The sequence below is a fragment of the Falco peregrinus genome, chromosome 1, assembly GCF_023634155.1.
Source record: "Falco peregrinus isolate bFalPer1 chromosome 1, bFalPer1.pri, whole genome shotgun sequence".
Classification (NCBI taxonomy): domain Eukaryota; kingdom Metazoa; phylum Chordata; class Aves; order Falconiformes; family Falconidae; genus Falco; species Falco peregrinus.
In genome coordinates, this window is record NC_073721.1 from 34067441 (window position 1) to 34089485 (window position 22045).

The 22045-nt window shown below is 42.1% G+C and overlaps 1 protein-coding gene across 3 annotated transcripts in view; it reads right to left on the reverse strand.

Annotated features, from left to right (window-relative positions):
* The window catches only part of GPAM (glycerol-3-phosphate acyltransferase, mitochondrial), a 45480-nt gene that overhangs the window by 13253 nt on the left and 10182 nt on the right, over window positions 1-22045 (reverse strand). For 2 of the 3 annotated variants that reach the window (XM_055793903.1, XM_027789259.2), the window contains 11 exons: window positions 17595-17725; window positions 15492-15614; window positions 12434-12507; window positions 9442-9555; window positions 8089-8238; window positions 7070-7166; window positions 5807-5943; window positions 4351-4450; window positions 3427-3639; window positions 2924-3037; window positions 853-938 (listed from right to left, as the gene is read on the reverse strand). In XM_055793903.1, coding sequence (XP_055649878.1) covers window positions 853-938; window positions 2924-3037; window positions 3427-3639; window positions 4351-4450; window positions 5807-5943; window positions 7070-7166; window positions 8089-8238; window positions 9442-9555; window positions 12434-12507; window positions 15492-15614; window positions 17595-17696 — 1310 coding nt within the window. In that variant the 5' untranslated portion in view covers window positions 17697-17725. Of the gene's footprint in view, window positions 1-852; window positions 939-2923; window positions 3038-3426; window positions 3640-4350; window positions 4451-5806; window positions 5944-7069; window positions 7167-8088; window positions 8239-9441; window positions 9556-12433; window positions 12508-15491; window positions 15615-17594; window positions 17726-19044; window positions 19264-22045 lie in introns of those variants that run through there. The other variant, XM_005239245.4, reaches the window with a different exon arrangement.

Below are 22045 nucleotides of genomic sequence, written 5' to 3' on the forward strand. Positions count from 1 at the left end.
CAGTCTGGTAAAGGCACAAAAATGTTATGCATAACAAGCTCCACAAAAATTTTAGTATCTACCAACTTCTGATTATTTCTTCACACTAAACAACAATCCCAGCTAAGACTATCAAAAGAAAAATCACAACCTTGTCCTACGGCTATTCATGACTTTGCCTTTACATCACTTGCATGTCACTTCTCTCTTCCCTTCAGTGAATATGAAAACAGTAGATTAAGCAAATTGCCTAAAAGGTAGTTTCCAGCCCAGTCCCCTGTACAAACTAGAAATGGATCTTTGTACGGATCTACAACTTTCTAAAGACAAATGGTTGTCTCTACTAGAGCCACACAGGGTTGTACATGTCCAGAAAAGACCTCGACTAAAATGTGTATCTGTGTAATAAATGCAGATCTAGCCCTTGAGCACAGTTTTGCAGTTCTGAGTGACAGTCACCTGCTTGAGTAAGGGGTACTCACGCCCAGGTCCTATTTACTTTGGAATTATACCAAAACCTACTTGAAATTTTTCTGAGGTTTAAAACCAAATCCTTCATTTTTCATTGTGTCATTTTTTCCCTAAGTTATTCCATAAAATTTAGACAAACAGAGGTCATTAAAATAAAAAAATAAAAAAAGGAAAAAAGGAAAAAAGCCTCCTCGAGCTTAAACAGAGCTTCCCCGAAATAATGCAACTCTTATTATAAATTGCAGTTACAATTGTCTACGTTTGTAGTTTTTCTATACACAATTAGATCACCCTTGAGGAGTTCAAGCACTGCTCAGAATGTAGCGCAGAACACTAAAAAGACAAGCAAACAAAAACCCCTAACTTGTCCTCCCTCTCCCCAGCACCCAAACAAATCTCTACCTTGATGGAAGTATAGCCGGTAACAAAGCTTGTTCCAAAGAAAGAGGAGCAGGCACAGGTTTTTGGCTTTGGCTGTTTACGTATTCCTGTTAAGAGAAGACTTGTTATTTTTTTGTACTTTTCCCACCCTATTCTTGCATTCAACTGGTATTTTTATTTTATGAAAAAGGCAATTATTCAAAAATTCAACTGTGATTAAAAATAGCTCACGCTAAAAGAGCAGTAATAAGGTCAAAGAAATTAAAAGTTTTCAACAGTTTATTCACTTCTGATTTTATTTGATGAAAAGGCAGACTTTCTACTGCAAGGAATCTGTACTTCATGAAAAACATTGCAATAAAAACAATGCATAACCCCTGTCAGCACCCTGCTGGGAACAACTCTTTTGTGACTAGCTTCTCCACGATTAAATTAATGAGAACTGCCTTCATTAACATGAGTGAGAGCAAAGTCTAATATCCATTCAGAAGCAACACTGTAATTATTACTTGCTGCTTCTTTCCTCAAACACCAGGATAAGGAGCTTCTCCAAAGGTAAACCCTAGCATAGAGACTCCAGTTGCAAGACAGACCCCTCATAGTGCCACAAACTAAAGCACCCAGGAAGCAGGCAAGGTCCTACATGCTGGGAATTCTTGAATCCCAAATTTCTCAAAAGCCTCTCTTTACAGTTTAGCATTCACATTACTCTGTTTTCAGGACGCTGTGTTCTTTCAGTTGCTATGAAGACTGATGTGGGAAACTAAAGAGCCACTTAACCTGCTGGTCAGGAAAACAGTTTCCTTCCAGGAAAGCTGCTTAGAAGACTCTCACAGCCAGCTCACTCTCTTCTGCTCCTAAGCCTGTGCTCACAGGACTGCAGACACTCAAAATTAACCCCCAAAGCTCAGTCTCCTTCAGAAAAACCTGCAGCAACATAACTACCTCGATTTAAAAATAGTTACACTTCTGCAAATCTTAGTTAGGCACACTTAAACAATGTGTGCCATTTATTATCTTTCTGGAGTACAAAAATGAATACACATACAAATGAGACCTGACAGAGGCTGCTAGGAAGGTAGAGTGATTAGCATTTCACTAGATTAAGTGGGCAGATAACCTTCTTTTCCTTACACTGATCCAAGAACAATTGCTAACTCCCTACCAAGAATAGCCCAAGCCTTCTCCTTTGGAAGTGAATTAACATCTTTTCCCTACTACGCTAATTATAATGCAGTGCAGACAGTCACAACAATTTCATGCTGTGGTAATTGAACCCTCCAAAGCTCTCCAACCCACTGCTTTTCTGAGAGAAGTAGGGCAGAAAGAAGAACACCTAATTAATTTGAATAATGTTCTAGTAGGTTGTTGTTACAGTAATTAATCTTATTAAAGTCACACTAAAAATAAGGTATAATGTAGCAGAACACAGATTAGTGAAATGCAGGTAAATTGGGTATTAGTACCAGCAGATTCTGCAGAGAACAGGGAAAATAAAAGTGAAGGTACATACTACTGCACGACACAACAGTATTTGGTGAACTACTGTAGGTAATAGTTGTGTAAACTAATAACAAACCATGACTTTCAAAGAATATGCAGATTTTTATGATACATTACCCATGATACTTTTATAGCTACTAATTTGCTTAGCAGTTTTTAAAATCCAGTGACATAAATGCCCCTCCTCAACAACAGCATAAGCCATTAAATCACTTAAAACTGGAGAACAGTATTATGTTTCCTTCAACTTCAAATGTCTCCTTCAAATGTGTCATCTCTTCAAATGTCAAACAATTTTAAAGACCATTTGTTAAAACAAAACAAAGATCCCCAGTAAGAATATTTACACCATTTCAAAACTAACATAACCCTTTATATCAACTCAGAGACTATTTCAGCTTAACACAAACATGTTCAAAGACTCACACATGCAGCAAAACAGGGATGCTTTTGTCCCACTGAAATGGGCTTCAGGAGATAACGCTACCGATGACAACCCACAAGGAGAAAAAAAAAAATAAACGTGTCCCACTATTGAAACATCAAAAATGTCAAACATTCAAAAGAATCCTCAAAATATCAAACTTACTTTTAAGGAAAACGGTTGTGCAAAGTCTACTCTGACACAGCCGTAATTCTTCCGCAGCATTCTGAAGACTCCTCTAGCTATACTCCAAAGACTTTCATTCTTCTTCGGCTTGCCCTGGAAAAAAAATAGGTAGTTGTTCTGGGGTTTTTTCTCATTTGCAATTAAACGGTTATGTTTAGAATTAAAATGCATGTGACAGCAGACAAAGCAAGCCCAAATCTTTAGGCATACCTCGTAAATTCAAGTATATCTACAGAACTACTTTTTCCATAGATATCCACTTGAACATACTATTTGTTGTGTCATGAATTTGCATTTAGAAGTCTGTCATCTGTACCTCAGCAGTCCCCATCACAGAGGTTTTGTGATTCACACACTCTTCAACACTAACACCAAGTACATGTGACAGAAGACTACTAGGACATTATTTAACTACGTAACACGTTGTCCTGCATATAAACAGAACATTTCCTAGGCAAAACAAGTTGTTCATTTGCTCTTACCAGCTGTTCACTGTTATAGTGACCTTCAATTATACGATCATAAGAGATTCCCACGGGTATAATTAGGACGTCAGGAGTAGCATTTGAGAAGAGAGCATCCACCACCACAGATAAAAGACCTGCTCTAGCTCCAGATGCCTTTCCACTTCGAGACCGTGTGCCTTCCAAGAATATTTCTAAAAACTGCTGCTGTCTCAACAATTCTTCTATGTGCTGAATACAAAAGGATTGGAAAAGAGGTAAAAATAAGTATCTAATTATACCGGCAAATTCACATTTGAAATATACTGTCAGCGACCATTTCTTTTTTAAAACATTGGAAGATCATGAGTTGGCATGAATACAAGTGAAAACAAAAAAGTAATAATTAATGCCTGACACAAACCCAGACCAAAGCGCCACTGAATTTGCATGAATATACAAGCAGTATAATGCCATTTGTTCAAGAACAGCATCTCTAGCAGCAGTTGATCCAGCTGATTTGCATATGCCTCTCCTGATTCCTCAGCACACCCCATCTTCCAAGACTCAAATACAGCTATTATACTGCAAGGCCCAAGGGATTACACCAACCCATCATAAACAGGGACTTGCATTAAGTTAACAAAATCAGTGTAGATATGTCCCAGTACAAAATAAATTGGAGAAACAAGGCTTAAGTTTAACATTAATTCAGAGAGTATTAATTCCACTTTCTTTAATAAGGATTACACAAGGTGAAAATCTGCTTGTCCTCAAAGGTGCTGGGCATTCAATCTTTTTTCTATATGCTAAAAACTTCATACAAAAATGTATACTTTTTTTTGCAGCATGAAACGTAAGACAAATTCAAAGCAGTAAAAAACATCCCCAGACTGATGGAACTCACTTTGCCTCTTGCCACCCAACTGAAACACTACCTGTATAAAGACAAGAAATACGTACCACGTAGAGCAAAGCTCTGTAGAGGAAGTCCTTACGACCATCAGGACTCTGATCTAACTTTCGACGAATGAAAAATCCACCTAGCTTGCGGATCAGTGTGCTACACAATAAAGAAGAATTATACTCATCGATTTCAGTTTGCAGGAAACTACTACATGTCCAGCACAAAACTCCTAGCACACAACAGGAACTGAAATGACTGAAATTCTCAAAAATGAAACCATATTACGCTATCCGCACATGATGGGACCACACGAGTATTACTCCGTTTAACTTAAGCAGGCTTCTCTACACTGTCTTGCTGCCTTTCACCCCCTTGACAGACAACTTACCTCTGCAGTGACCTGGCTGGGAGGCTGTGGTACACGGAGATGCTAGTGACGCACGTAACAGCTCACCCAGGCTGGCCCAAGCCTGTGCCGTGCTGCACATACAGCACAGCCTTCGTGCCCACACCGTGCTGCACAGTCCCGTGGCCACGGGATCAGCTCAGCCGGCCAGTTCTGACAGAGGAGCCTGCCAGCAGCTCCCACTGGGTACCAGCAATTACACCACCTGCGCAGCCTTGCCTTTATCTAACCATGCAGCAAAAAGTTCTCATGAGAACATCCTTTCTGCCTGACAGAATAAATGATGAACAGAGGTTTTTCCTCTAAGAAAATCCTATACTAGCTCAAGTGACTGAAATGGGGTAACCTTTTCTGCAGAAAAGGGTGCGCACAGAATGCAGCGTGCGGAGGGAGGCCTGCTGGATGCTGCACAGCTCGGGGTTCCCAGCGTCTAAAGGGATGTTAGATTACTTATGCTAGTCTCTCTTTCTTTTATACTGCTAGGCCTAACAAATAGCATTGGAATTAATACTTTATAGAGTTTGAATGCCTTACTGGGATCATTCACACCTACCAGTGCAGAACAATCTCTAAGTTAGGGTATCCCCCTTCTTTCGTTTCCTGCAATATCCAGCGGCTTTTCAGAAAAAGTTATCATTTTATTTTTTGAGTTATCTCCAAAATCTGCCTCACAGAAACACTACCTAACAGACCTTAGGTTCTTCAGCCACCAGAAATGTAATTTAAACACAGACCAAACTGGAGTACTTTCCCACAAAGTATTATTCACTCAGCACTGTTACCACCCAGTAGCCAGCTCATTAAACTTCATGAAGAAGAGTGGTCCATTCACAACACTTTTTAACATACTCATCTTTCCTTAGTCACCTACCCACTCTGAGACTCCAAGAAGAAAGGAATATCCCTCCTTAACCTACTGAGGTTATGACACAGTTTCTCAGAAGGATTTTATTATGCTGTCTCTCTGAGCATGTAGTAGGAACCAAAGAAGTTCTACATGATGGCCCAATAATACTCAGACTATACTTGGACAAAAGATACATAGCACAATAGGTCACCTGAAGATCCCCCACCTCAGTCTTTTCCAGATAAGAACAGGTTATTACCTGAAGATGGGGATGTTGAGATTGTTCCCTGCAGCAATGTAGGGTGCTTTGATGTTATGGCAGAAAAGAATGAATGTAAGGAGCAGGTAGTCAATGTGGGATTTGTGAACAGGCAAGAAGATGAGAGGCAAATTCATCTATGGTGGGGAGAAGCGGAAAAAAGAGAGAAGACAGATGGTAAAAAAGGCATAATATTACTCCTTCTTAAAATCCATCATTGAGATTGCTAGCATCATATTATCAGAACTACCATATTATCAGAACCAATGCTAGTTTCTGCTTGTTTGCTTACTTCTGGTTTTCATTCAGCTGTGACTGGGAGAACATTACAGTCAACTGTACTTCTTAATTTTCATTGACTGTAGCTTTCAGTTGTATTCATTACATTAACAATGATTAATACTCCCAGTTTCTTCAGACTCACAGTACTGAGATAACAATCAAACAATTAAAGGGATATGGCCAAATCATCAGTATCACCAATGTACTGCTGTTTCTTAGATATCAGCAAGGCTCTATGAACAGTGGGGTTCCCAAACACTGTAATCAAAAGGTAACAGAAAACAGTAAGAACCTTTTCTGTTTCGTTTATCTAATCCATCTTTCTAAGGCGAACCCTGCAAAAAGAATCATTTCCTTTGAGTGTAAAGAAAATAGAATCATGGAACGGGTTGGGTTGGAAGGGACCTTAAAGGTCATCTAGTTCCAGACCCCTGCCATGGGCAGGGACACCTGCTACTAGACCAGGTTGCTCCAAGCCCCATCCAGCCTGGCCTTGAACACTGCCAGGGATGGGGCACCCACACCTGCTCTTTGATCAATTTCAATAAATACTGAAGGACTGGGAACAGACTGCTAGTAAAAACCAGGAAAAGTTTATTTCTTAAAGCTTTTTATTCCAACTTAAGGTAAGAATGAAAAATCCTAAACAGATCTACTAATTTATAACTGGCTGCCTCAGCACAAAAAAAGAAATAATGCTGGATGCAGGTTATCTGAGGTAATCATTCAGCCTGATAGTTAAAATTTGATCCTGAAACAAAGGTAAAACCAGAGTTCACGTAGTTTTTTAGGTTACACAACTCAAAGAGCATTGCATGTAATTACAAACACTATTTCACAGATATGAGAGAGTTCTATCTATCTACAATCTGATTCCATACAGACTTAGCAGAACTCTCCTAAGAAGAGGCAGTGCTGTAAACGTTAACAGAAACTACATCAGCAATCTATCCTACTAGATTCTTTCCCACCCTCCCTTACCTCTGTTGCTGCTTTGACCATTTCTATTTGGCCTCTGTGGATCTGAATATTCCAGAAAAAGCTGTTAAACAACTTCAGTAACACCCAGCCAGTCAACCTGAAAGAAGAACAAACACAACTCAAAAAACTTCATTCATTTCTGCCTCCATTTTATAATGCTTGTATATGACTAAAAGCAAAGCCATAAAATCTGATTACTTCATATTCAAACAAAATTACTATCAATCAAATTGCATAACATTTTTTGCCTATCAGCTAAGCCATGGTTAGTAACCACATTTTAGCCTCCTGCAGTTATGACACAAAACTTGTTAGCATAAACCTCAGTGAAGGCTGTTCAAAGGGCACAGACCACTTTACATACAGGGCAAGTTAATGGAGCTCCTGTGATCAGTTCTAATTAGCTAAGCTAGTTAGGTGACAAGCACGTCTGGTCTTGTGGGGGAATTTAATACAGTTAAAAAATGGAGGGTTTGCATCACAGAATTTGGTGAAAGGGACTAGGAACATGACAGAGGCAAATTCATCCTTAGTAGTAAAGGTAGACACCACAGTAGAAGATTTTTTTTTAAAGACAAGACTCTGTCTGAGATATTTATAACTACAGATTATGATATTCAGTGGGATACAGGAAAAAAGGTCTTTCACAGTCTAAGATGCTGCAGCTAGCTGCTGTCGCTCGTATCAGTCTGAAACAACAAAACATACTAATACTGGTCTAAGCTTTAGCACCAAACGTAGTTTCAGGAGAAAATAAAACTAAAACTAAAACAATCTGTCTGTATTTAATCTTATCATAAGACTTATCCCTTGAAAAGGTGGAGGGTTTCTGCTCCATCTGAAAATGAAAAGTAAGTACCACTTCATTAGTTAACATTAGAAAAGGGATTTGTATGAAGAATGTATTATTTTTTAGAATAATTATTCATGAATAATGTGTTACAAGCTCTGCTGGTGTAATACAGAGAGCTTGGCTGTCCTTCTACCCATTGACAATACTGATGAGCCATTTTTCTTACCTGATTAAAGCCGGTGACACATTTGCTACCATTTCCTGCAGAATCTTCCTAGCTTTTTTCTTCACTTTGTTGATGGCTTTGGGATCCGTTTGAGCAAAACTACCTGGAGCACTTGGTTCAGAAGCTTCATCTACAATGGCCTTCTGGACTCTAACATTAAAAAGTAAAACTTATGAGACAGTCCTGCAACAAAAGAGTTTAAGTCACAGACAACTACTGCTGGGAATGAGCTGCATATTACTATAGGAGTAACTTGCAGGCATAAAAGAACATGCACGCTGAAGTACTGCATACTCCAAATGCACAGAATTTAATTCAGCAGTTTTCTAAGCTCTGATTAAAAAGGTGCATGACGGATGAACGTTGACCATATAAAAGAGTTTGTACACAGTTCACAGGTATGATATTAAGTGATTGCCAATTTTCAGAAACAGTAAGTGAGGTTAAAAATGCAGAAAGAAGAGCTGAAATCTCCTGGTTTTCAGTATTTTTTTTCCTGCCATGGCAATTTCACTTACCTCAAACAGATTTATGCAGTTGCTATTCTGCACTTCTACAGTATACTCCTCCTTGAATTCTCAGTTTTACAAAGTGTAACTAGATTTTATAAAGGCTAAGAAAGATTAAGTGGTCTAACACACCATAACTATGGCACAACACAGTTTGCTTTACTTTTCCAAAGCAATACTATCATCTACAGATGGGACTTGAACATTAAAAATTCAGGAGAGTTAGGAATGTTAATGTAGGCAGTGCGTGCCCTCTGACAAAAGCAGACTCAAGGAGTGGGCATGCGGTTGAATTTCTTTGTGTCCATGGGAAAACTGACACCTTAATAGCTGATCAGGGGCTCAACGTCCCACTTACAATGCAGTATATGAAACACAAAACAAGCTGCACAAAATAAAGGGTGGGTATTTTATGCCATAGCCTTTACCCAGTTTTGCCTCACGCTCTGGGTGTACACTCAGGGTACTCTGAAATGCTGTTTTCCTCTTATTTCTGAAACACTGTCAATTTCCAATGGCTGCAGTGTGACTTCAGTCCCATGTATTTACATTAACTAGTTAAACAAACATTTGAAAAGTTACCATGTCGCAATTTATTTTCCTGTGTACTCTCTGCTGTCCACCCACTATTATCACTCATTTGGAGATTCATAATTCCTAATCCCCCCTCTTTTACTATTCAAACAGAAATTGCAAACTACAGTCCTGAAAGGCTGTGCTGCAGATACTGTATCTTCTAACGTTTTAAATAATCTGATTTTCAAAACCTGCCATTTCCAAATTCTTAAACCATATTATAATGTATCAGTCATTAAAAAAAAAAGTTTATTTTGCATTATCTTACCTGCTGTTATTCAGCACATTTTCTGTCAGATTCTTGGCAAACATACCCTTATGAACATCCCTCTCTTGCACAAAAAGGACATAACAAAAGCGTCTTGCAAGCCACCCTCTGTACCTGCAAAAATATGAAGGGTGTTTGAGTGTGACCCTGAAAACACTTCACTGCCAGAAAAAAGAATATTGACCACCTGAAAATACAATTAAGAAGCAAAAGTAAATCAAACCTGCCTAAGGTTTTTGTATTGTCTAGTAAATTGCCAATATGTTAAGTTATGGGTGAAACAACTGATGTGTAATGTAAAATATCTGAGACAACTGGGGTCTGCATTACTTCAATTCAGGGTGACAGTGGCCTTAAAATATCCATAGTATCACAGGAAAGCAGTGACAAACCAGCACATACATTTTGTCTGTCCACTGGAACAGACTCCCCGGCCCAGCCAGGACAAAAGGAGAGAGAAGCAGTGCTGATTTCAGATCCAGTGACTTTCCACCGAGGAACGTAGATGCCCAGCTAAGAGGTTTGCCCGCTTCCTCAAGAAACAGACTCTTCATGGGAAAGTTACTCACATTGTACACACAGAGTAAACTCTCACAGACACTCCTGAAAATATGTTTGCATTAGCCACCAACACTAAAAACACTATTTTCATAACCTTTTCTTCCAGTATTTTTAAACACCCAGCCCTATGTGTTCCTATGTACCTTGTACTTCCAAGGTTTTAACAGGAGCAGAACCACTGAATAATCCGTAAATCTCTCTATGCATTCAAGTGTTTAAGTAAGGCAACTTAACTTATGTGGCCAGTCTCTTTTAAATAAACCCTGTCCTCTACTATCTGGATCATATAAGCAGCTATCACCTGAGAAAATGTTATTTTTCACAGTTTTCCTAACAGTACAGAAGATGCGCGTGACACAGGAAAGGCTAAAATCCAGTTCCCAACAATGAATATTCACTGCTATTTTGTCTCCTGGCCACCCACACTCACCAGGCCAGGACTAGACTAGACAAGCCACCACACATGAGGGTCACTCCACAAAGCAAAAAAAGCTGGGACCCCTGAACAGCAGAGCTGATGTGATGGGGCAGAATTAACAGCTAGAAGAAGAAATTAAGTTCTGGCCATTCCTAAGACCAGAACACTCAGTATTATGCAAAAACCCTGTCCTGAAGTCTGCTGCTGCAATGCACTGCTGATGCTCTACCAAGTGTCCCAAACTGAACTGGTGGCAATGCTCATGTCGCTTTCCGTGCTGGAGTGTCGCCAAGGTCCCACTCCTTGTTGTCACCTGAGTAACTGATCTTGGCTGTTAAACCTCCCTACCACATTTCAGTAAATTTATACGTGTTAAAACCAGCTAGGAAAGATGAGAAGGAACTTCTGCACTGCAAAAGGCCACTCGCGTGATAATTGAGTGCACACGCACCAGCCACCAGCACAGCCTGCCTGACATGTAACAGTTATACATATATTCAGTGCATCTCGAAGGACAATGCATCTGACTATTCATGCTGTCAGTAGACTGGTGACTCTGCCTTAATTGCTTTTCCATTTTCCCTTTCTCATGAGAGTTTGAGAGCCTTATTGATTTTTCTAAAAAGAAAAGTTGAGGATATGCTTCTTTCTGACAACAATTTTGGCAACTATGAACACATCATCACAGCAGCATACAGTTATTGCAGGGATATATCAAAGTATAAAGGCTTATACATTCATTTTACAGCTTAGATATGATGTAGCATAATTAGAAAAAATGTTTTCTAATCATGTAGCAATGGTAGAAGACAAAACCCACGCAAAATAGACCCAGCGAAGATATAATGTAAAACTGACATGTTCACACCTCGGAAAAAGGCTGTGGTAACATCTCAGTACTGGCACGATACGCTTGCAGTTAAAGAGAATGCCTCTTGCTTTCTAAGGCCAAGAAACTGTGACTATATAACCCCACGGAACCTCATAACTTCATTAATATTTGTCAGTTTCCAGACTATAATGACATTCTGAGCTAAAGGCATTTTATTGCAGAATAATTCATTAACCTGCGTTTTGATGCCCTTGTATTTTTGATTTAAGGAAGTCTGACTGTTCAAAACCATTCAAACAGAGTTTTGAAACTAAAAAAAAAAAGTTGAATGCTATTTCTGTTATTTCTCTGTACTCTAAACTACAAGCTCAACTCTTAAAAAAAACATAATTAATTCAAATTGAAGAAAGAACAGCCTCTAACATTAGCTTCCTCCCTCTCGAGCACAGCACAATGCTGCCTTTCTTCCACTGAGACACTTCGGCTCATTTCTTTCAGGCTGCTGGCCTCTCTTTGTTTGCTCTGACTCTATGACAAACGCTGCAGGACCTGCTTATGCTAATGATTACTGTAAAAACTTCAGCAAGCCTTATTAACTTTTCAAAGAACAGAATAAAGATTTTTGTATACTTTATCTTCATCCCAGAACATAAGTTTTATTTCCAGTAGAGCAAAGATCTATCATGGGTTTTAGGTCACATACACCATTCTACAGGAGCTGCACTCTGCCACTGAGGCAGAGACAGTCTCGCAAGACATGTTCAGGTCTAATTGTCATTAATGATAATAGTCAATGCCTAAATTGTGAGCCAGATCTGCTTTGTAAATTAAAATGCAGCCTGAAGTCATTCTTAAGCATGGGAATAAAACGGCTCCTCTCAGCATTATGCTGTGGATGCTGCCATTTGCACTAAAGGAGAAAGGATATAAACATGCTCTGCTTTTTGTGACACAGGTTTGACCCTTACACTCCTTGCCTATAAACCCAAAGGACTTTGCCCAGCTCCCAGACACATGCAGCCAGATTTAACAAGTACATTACTTTCCTGAGTTCAGCACCAATTCCTGCATTTTAGGACAGCGACATACATTCACTCAGTCCGGACTATCATGGAGATTTCCCTGCCATATGATCAGAACACATGAAATTTTAAAAGCAAAAGAAAGACTTGCTACATTACCTTGTATGTGTCTCATTGATATATATGACATTACGTAGACCCAAAGATGGAATACTAGCATTGAAGAAGTTATCCTGTAAAACAAAGTAAAAAAAAGATTGGTGGACTATTTCATTACGTAAGAATAGCTGTGCCTGTACATTCATCGTAACATTTAAAATAATGCAATGTTTTTCACCTCTATTACAAACAAAACCCAAAGCAGAAAAGTGCTGAAAGTGCTGAACTGCTTATAAAGCACATAAACTGTTCTGAAATGAAAATAAAATTCAGAAAGTCGCTATTCCCAACTCCAATACTTTCAAACTACTCTGTAGGCTTTACCGCATACAAAAACAGTTGTATTCTTCAATTCAGGATATTTTATCATATTCTGATGTAATATAAACCAGGACTTGTCAAAATACAGAACTCATCTCTGAGACAGAACTTTATTAAGCTACATTTGGCATTCGTGTAATCACGAGCCTTTTGACACTCTGCCTGTGACACGCGGTCTGCCAGCAGATCACGCATCACCTAACGGCAGCCCAAGGGTCAGGATATCCATCCATGGTTAGGTGGCAAACCTCCACATTCCTCCACTGCCTGAACAACAAACTCAATCCAGCCTTCTACGTTCCTGGTACAGACTCTGTGTGCCAGGCTATTAACTGTTCTGGGATGAGTTTGGGTGCAGTTCCACTTGGATAAGCAAATATTCCTTTGCAGGAAGACCTAAACTTTAATCTTCCATATACCAGTGGAGTACCTTGACCGAGAGGCTGGTTTCTTTCTGCCCAAGTAATATTTAATTATAAAACTGATAACATGCCAACAGTGAATTGCAGCTAAAACCACTGGGACTGTGCATGTCAAGGAAGACAAAAACAGGACAGTGAAGGAGAAAGATGGTTACTAGCAACAGCACAGCTGCAGAACAGCCTCAACTACCAATTTTGCAATGGGAGTCAGGTAAGACTCTCATTTGTTTGTATTTTATTTAGGAAACATTATTTGCCAGAAATTTAAATATACAAATGTCCTATGTAATTTGCAAATCAGGTAGAAGTCACGTGCTACAATGGGAGCACAGTCTTTTGCCCCATGTTAAAGCATAACTGTGTTGTACATACAATCAACAAATTGTTGCTCTAGGCTCTTAAGAGGAAACTTCAAGGTAATACTAGTTTCTTTGACTGTTCACTAGTAATTTTTTGTATGCCTTAAAGCCGATGAAATGTTCTGGCAAAGAGAAGTGAAATTACTTGTGCTTCGTCTCCCCAAAAATCAGCAACAAAGTTAAGTACCACTGAATGCCCAAGTCCACTCCAGTGGTTATAACCTCGCTCTGTGAAATTCATCCTACAGCTGCATGTCATACTTTAGCTTTTTCTTACTTAACTCTTCCCTGACCCTGTGTCAGGCAGAGGATCTGGTTCTGTGAGACCAAGCGAGACGATAACAGCATTCCCTGCTGCCATGAGGAAGAAGCCCAGCTCCCACCACGACATCCTGCGCTTTCCCACTGAAAACTACCCTTCACCTCTTAGCTTGTACCACCTCTAGCACTCATCCCACCCCTCAACAAGCCAACCTCATTCAGGCAAGGCTGAAAACTAAGACAGCCAGACTAAATGAATAAATAAAGCAGGTAGTTTTCTGCTTGGTTAGTGAATTTGATCAGCCCCCAGGAAAGCAGGAAGGAAAGTAAGAGGGAGAAGTAAGACTTCCCACTCCCAGCATCAGGAAACTGTTAGTTTGGCCAATGCATTTAAGGAAACATCTCACTCATCCATCCCTTTTCCTTAAGGGAATTAACGAAACAAGCAGCTCAAAAAAAGTGAAATATCTGGAATCTAATGAGAGGAACTGGTTTGTTATTGTCTGCTGCAAAGATGGTGTTCAATCCCTGTGGCAGAAGGCAATAAAGGGCTTAATCCGGTCACACCCCTCTCTTAAGTGGGATCTTAGGATAGTTCACTTGTTTCTTATTAAATGAACAAAATACAGAGCAAGATTTTTATTTTTACAGCACATTTCCCAGCTTGAGAGCTAACAGACTGATTACTAAATGTATAAAGCCCTAAGCTGAGGATTCCCACACACCTTTTTACAAGTCAAAACACTTAAGTGTCTGTTAAATGTTGGCTCAGTTTATGTAATTGCTTGTCTTGCTGCCCACATCATACGTAGCCTTCACAAACATTTGGATTTCTATCCTACATTTGTATGTCATTGCGGCAATTTTCTATTCTGTTATAGGAATAGAGTGAAATAATACATTTTCCCTGGTCAAAGGAATAGGCAAATTTTCGCTCTAGTCCAGCCAACTGTGGAGCTCAGTGCCGGTGTAACTGAGCACAATTTAAAGTCCAGGCTGTACACATAGTCAAATTACACGATAAGCTGATTGCGAACTATATTATGGCATTTATCAGCATTTTGCATCTTCAGCTTCTGGAAAGCCTGCCCAATGCAGTTCAATAAAGTTCACATTTTAAATCAGCTTGTGCAACCTCTCTAGAGCCACCATCTTGACACTGTTCCCAGCAGACAAATATCCTCACCATCGTAACTGGCACTCCTTGTTTCCAGGCTGGGCAGAGAAGCCAGGAATCAGCCAAGTGTAGAAAACCAACCTGTCTTCTCCATCACAGGATTGATCTCTTCAAGTTTGAGAGGACATGTATTGCTTACCCTCAAAACTGTATTTATTCTGTGGATGGAGAACTAAGCGTCCTAAAAGTAAGCCTTAACACTTTCATATGCACCAAATTCCTATTATTAATTTAGCAGAGCAGATAATTTTTTCCAAACAACTTCCTAATGCTAATTCTGAAGAGCTGGAATGTCGTTTAAGTTCACACTGAAAAGTGAGAGACAAAGCATCACAGTAAGTCTGTGTCATCCACTAATTCCATGACAAATACAACCAAAAACAAAGGTGAAAAACTATATTCCTTTATGAAGTAAGAACATTATGGCCTTAATTCTGAAGGCAGGAAAACTACTGATATTTCATTATGCTGCAACTATGCGTTACTGTCTAACATAATCCAGTCCATAATCTTCTTACCCGGCTCTGGGGAGTGCATACGTAGCAACATCGTCCCACAAATGGCCTTTTTCTGCTCAACAGGGTCTCCTTCCATTTTAAAGTGGCAGATCGGAAGAGAGTGGGCCTAGAATTACACTCTCCCTGCAGAATAAAAAGCACTATGTAAATATCCAGAAATAAAGTTTTCACAGAGGGGAAAAACCACCAACACAAAAACCAAACAAACAAAAAAGCAAAGCACAATTACAAAAAACTAACACAAATTTTGCCAAGATTTTTTCTAAAATAATTATTTCCAGATGATGTGATTTTTAAAAATAAAAGCAAAACCACAGTGTTATACTTACGTATCTTAAGCACTGTAGCTTTTACTGACACGCAAAATTTTAAAATAAATAATAAATCTAATAAGAAACAGCAAGAAAGCTGTCAGCTGAGAAAAGTGAAAGAAATTAACAGTAAATTACACTCTCAATGTAAGGGTGCTTGTAATATGAGCAATGGGTTTTAAGCTTTAACTGGATATTACCCTGTAAAATTGCAAGACAACTGAATGTACACAAACTATTAACTCTGTAGCCTCTTTCTCGGCACTTTTACACAAAGTGATATGAAAAAGGAACAGCTGTGCGTTCTCCAATGTTACACTGTGTTTCTGAAGATTACAGAACCAAAATATCCAAAGCAACTGCATTCACAAAACACATTCTCTGCGTTAGGGCATAATGAAAATATACTTAACTACAATTTTTGTAAAGACATTGATTGTGCCCATTAAAGTCTACTGAATTATTGCTTGCCTGAGAATGAGCATTGGATTGCCATTTTCTGAGTTTATATTCCAAGTTTTTAATGAGGGAAGCTATAGAGACAAAAAAAAAAAAAGCCCAAACTAAAATGTTGTTTAAAATAGCACATTTAAGTGGAAGAGAAGCAGGGTAGAAGGGTTGGAAAACACGAATACAGATTGCCACATACTCAGCTAGAAAGCCAGTGCAGTGAGAAACAACCAGAAAGGCAAAAGCAACACTGAAGACGCCTAAAACCTAAAATGTGCAGGTATCACATTTGGCAAGAGTGTGAAATGACAATTATTCCAAGATTAAGCCTTTCACCTGAAATAAACAAGCATCCAGATGCTAAGTCTGGCCCAATCCCTTCTCTGTCACCTTCTGTAATGCTAACTCCAAAATGAACCAGCTTTGTAACAATACCATCTTCCTTCTGCTTGCCTCCAAGCCCTGACTGAACTGGATACCACTTTCTTACAAAAACTCTTTCCTATCTCTTTCATCTTGCCTGCCTTTATCCCACCCTCTCACAGATCGGTCGGTTACCGCAGCTTGCTGTCCAATGCAACTTACATCTAGCTAGATAGAAAACCCAGCTGCCAGGACATCTGTCCTTTCCCTCAACTCTGACCATGTCTCCAACTCTTCCTCTGTATCGAGTTCAAACTCCTCCTCTCCAGAGCTGTGTCTAATTCTTCCTGATCTATGCTTCTAAACCAACCAGTACCAGCCCCGTCCCCATGTGGCTTTTTGCTCCAGCCAGCCCCCTCTGCTCACTGCCCCCTTTGACTCCTCCAAATCCCAAGAGTCACTCAACAGAGGACACAGACTTTTAATAGACTCCTTATTTATATCCACCAAGTTTTCTCTGCCTCCTGTATTGCATGAAAAGCTCCAGCTACAATGGCTACATGACCTACATACCTCTAGCTTCACGCTCCTTTTCACTCATGCATTTCAAACTACATCCTTCAGAACTGCTATAAGCTTACTGTTTGACTTTCTGTTTGACCCCAGCCTAGTCCAGAATGGGATTCTGCACATTTACTGGTATCTAAAATAATTAGTAACATCACACCAGAAGACAGTAAGACTATCAACTGGGTTTGACAGGGTTTTTCTTTTCTAGCAGCATCAGTCTTTGGCACAGCACTGAACTCTTGGCTCCTCCTTACTTTTCAAGTTGAATTAAACCCAAACTGTATTATGCATGAGAGACATAAAGAACGGAGATAAAGCATCACAATAATAATAAAAACAGAAAGTCCACCTTTATCTTGAAGAAAAAGTAAGATAAATATGGCTAGTAGAATTCACAACTTTTACTTACCCATTCTTCACTGGAATGCTTACATCTACTGATGCTGCACTCTGCTGAGGTGGACAAATAGGAAACATCTATTGTTCCAAGGGACAAAGCAGTTTCATCCATGACACAAGAGTTGAACTGAAGATCAGAAGCTGCAAAATAATAACATACAGATGTACATACATATATACACACACACACAGGAACACACCTACAGACACATGACTTCAGTGATGGGTATCTAGCAACAAATTAGCAAACTGGTATTTGTACACTCTTCAGTACAAGTTAGGTTCTGAAGCTGTTTCATTGCAGTCAGAAATCAGCATGATTTTAATATGATAATAAAACCAGTGCATTCAACTTCCATAAGCAGGGCACACCAGTTGGCTACCTGCATGTCCACCTCTCCCTGCTCTTCTTCCCATTACAGGTCAGTATAGTCCCTTTACGCCTCTTCACTGCAGTTTAAACCATTCAGCCACTTTCAAAAGTTTACTATTCCCTTGCACTCCATGACCTCAGTCTTTCATCATCTGCTTCTCAAGGACACCTGTTATCTATAAAAAATGTCATTAATGTTCTGTGCCAGCCCTGCCTCACTGTATATTTCCCGTGTCTGGTCTAGCTGCAGTCAGATGGGTTTGCAAACCCCCCAGAGCAAGACGTGCGCTATACAAAAGCGCACCCCTAAATCCGAACCCGCTGTTGACATCAATGACACTACGGGCTTAAAAAGCAGGAGAGAAGTCTAAACTTGAGCTATTATTTTCAAATGGAAGTTTTACAGTTCATATAGTAAGTGCAGTAAATCATTCTCCCCTGGCCAAAGAAAAAAGCAAGTAGGCCAAACGCATCAGAACAACTTAGCATTGTAGGGTGTATGGGGGGTGGGGGGGCTACGGATTGAGCGTGCTCTGTGACAGAGCCACGGGAGCAGCGATCCAGCATCTTCACCCATGGAACGGTCACCACCGCCTCTCCCAGCTCTCACGGCGAACGAACTTGCACGCGGCCGGGCTACGGGCCGCCCCGCACGGCCGCCGCTGACCCCCTCCCCCCCCCAAGGCCAGACCTGCAGCCCCCCGGGCGGGCGCAGCCCCCCCCCCGCCGTGCCCGCCGCAGCTCCCAGGGCCGGGGCCGCGCTGCCACCCGTACACCGACCGCACAGCCCGGTGCGCGGGCTGGCCTCGCCTCCTCTGGCTTTAGCACTCCATTCGCCTTTTTCTTCTTCTTCTTCTTTTTTTTTTTTTTTTTAATTAATTAGTGCCCAGGCAAATTAATACCTAACCCACCCCATACACACAACAAAAAGGCTGACGAACACCTAAACGGTGAGAGCAACGCGCGTTCTCCTGGCGCTCAAGGTGACCTTGGCTGCACCGGCAGACGTACGGGATGAATTAAAAAACAAATTAATAACCCCCCCATAATTAAAAGCCTCTGGGAGTAACAGCCGCCTCGTACGTACCTCCGACAACGCCCGCCCCGCCGGTGCCGCCGCGGCGCTCAGGCAGCTACCGCGCTGCAGCACGGCATCTCCGGGGCCGCGGCGCCCCTCGCACGCTCACGGACCTGCGGCGGACAGCCCCTGGCCGGCGAGCGCCGTGCTGGCCGCGCAGCGCCCCCGGGCACCGCCGGCGCCCGCTGCCAAGGGGCCGCCCCCGACCGCCGCCAGGGACGGGCAGCCACCGGCCCCGGAGCCCCCGCGAGGCCGGCCGAGCCCCCTCCCCGCCCCCGGCTCCGCGGCAGCCGCAGCGACCGGCAGCGCCGCCCCGCTCCGCCCGCGGGCACCGCCACACGCACCCCGGGCCGACCGCTGCCCCGCGCCACCGCCGGCTCCGCGCGCACCGCCGGCCACTGCCGGGGCCCGCCCCTCCGGCCACGCGGCAGCCGCGCGCCCCGCCCCGCCCCGCCCCGCCGGCCCGGCCCCGGCCCCCGCCCCGGCCCCGGCCCCGGCCCGCACCGCCGGCGCCGCCGCTGCCCCCTGCCCGCCGGGCCGCGCAGCGGCGCCGCGCCTGACGCGACTTCCTGAGCGCCCGTCGCCATGGTGCGGGCCCGCCGCCCGGCCCCGCCGCCCGTCGCCCGCCTCCGCCCGGCCCCGGGCCCAACGCCCGCCCCCGGGCCCGCCACCCGCTCCCCGGCGGCGCCTCCGCACCCCGCGCACCCGCTGCCCGGCCCGCCCCCCCCCCCCGCTCTGGGCCGCGGCGCCCGGCGCGGCCACCGCAGAGGCTGGGGCACCGGCCGGCTGCCCCCCCGCGGGCCGCAGTTCCGCCGCGCTCGGGTCAGAGCTGCCCGGCAGAAAACGGCGGCGAGAGTCACGCCGAACCGCGCCCGCGGGGGCTGCGGCGGGGCCGCGCCGCGGTGCCCTCAGAGCAGCTGCGCAGGGCTGGGGACAGGTATCGATCTGCCCCCGGCCTTGCCGCAGTGCCAGCTGCCCTGCGCTGAGCGCAAAAGCAAATGTTGATTGAGATTGCTGCACCTCACCAAACACGGGCTGAGGGTATCTCTTGGCCTGGGCTATTTAAAGATCGTTTTTCTGTGGCTTAAGGCGAGTTGCAGGCCTGTGGAAAGAAAGGCTGGCGCCTGCGCTTCATTGCATGTCCGAGTGGTCAGCGTTACTCAAAACAGCACAGCACAGGAATGAAGTGACAAAATACAAGACATCGTTTCACACTAATGCAAATACTCTGCTTATAAATTTAAGTGACCCAAGGAGGTATTGTCCTTCTAGAGATCTCGCTTCTAGATGTAATTTTGGATTTACTACAAATGAGAATTAACTAAGAATTACAAATGCCTTTCACACGTAAGATGTGATAGACAGAACCCTAACTGCTACAAGCGTCTGTGAGTTCCCTACTTCCCACAACTGAGCACGTCCCAGGCAGTATCACTGGGGCATTACAGCTGATACTTTACAGAGAGCATTCTGCAATTTACCGGTCAGATGAGAGTTTGAATTTCCCCCCTTTGCAAGAAAAGATACTCTTCTTTTGTGGCAAAGTAGACTGGAATATAAGACGTCGACTTTTCAAATAAAAAAATTACTACAAGATGCAGCCCAGTGAAATGCACGACATTAAAAGTTTGTATTTCTGCATAATATACAATGCAACATTTGTGTATAGCAAAGCATCACATTTTTATAAAGGACAATCTCTAATTCTATTTCTTAGAGCGCATTCATATTCTAAAGTTTCTCCCCGTTTTCTCATAATCTGGGCCAAGAATTTCAAATTTGATTAGCAGCTCTGTGTGTCAGTTGCTTGAAATAGTGCCAAACACCCACTTTCAAGTTTCGGTCTTGAAAAGCAACATAGCCAGAATCTTTGGTCACTTTTGAAATACAAGCCCATAACTGTCTAGCTTTGTAACAACGCTTTAGACTTGATATCAATTTTTTCTTGCTTGCTGAAGGTCAGCTGGAAACGAGGGGATGGATTCTGTTTTCATCTGGGTCTACTGCAGCTAAGTGGATTTGTAACTGCTTTGCTCATCAGAGCCTAGCCCAAGAGGCAGTCTATATGGAAAAAAAATACAGAAGGTTTTCAGAGTCACAGTGCTACTGTCAGATTTGTGTGATCTCAGTTGTTACATCCTCATCTCAGCTCCGCTTGTATAATGAGCATCTCATTGACTTGGTGGAGTTGTGGAGGCCGGAGAAGGAGATGTCTGCCTCTGATCCTGGGGCACAGCTAGTCAGCGGGACCACATCCCACACTCAGAACTCCACGGAGTTTGTCCTAGGTGGCAGAATTATCCCCAAAATCACATTGGAGGAGATTCAATAACTGGATTACATGAAAACTGAATATAACAGAGGTCGAATGAATGGTTACCTCTAGAGTCTAAGAAAATGCATGAAATGTAAGACACGTATAATTCTTATTAGTGTTGTCTCAGAATTTAATTTCTCATAATTAAACTGCACTTTGATTGTTACTTGGGTACTTCTTAGTAGGCACTCTGTGTTATAAAGGACCATAAATATTGCTTACACACAACTTTATCTTCTCCAGATATGGAATCACTTTGATTTTTTTTCCCCGTCCATGCATAAAAACAGGAGATGATCAAGCAGCGCACTCAGTTTCGGCACACTATAATGTAACTCGGGGCAAACTCTCAGCCACTGAGTGTAAAGCAAGCTTGCCTGTTTGCTTCCCTCTGTAAAAGATGAACTATATAGTACATTCAGAATCTAATACGGATCTTTTAGCATGCTTTTTCCTTGCATGCTTTTGCACTGGTATATTTTTCAGGTTGCAAAACAGTTATTTCTGTGATATAAGTAATAGAAAAATTAGAAGAAAAGCCTCAATGGCTTTATCATAATTTTATGCAGTCTCTAGAGTCCGATTTTATTATCATTTACGAGAAAACTGCTTACGCTATTCTCTAGGCTGTTTTGAAAAGAATAGTGAATAGATACAGTGTTTTACTCAAATATAGCAATTCTGTGTAATAAT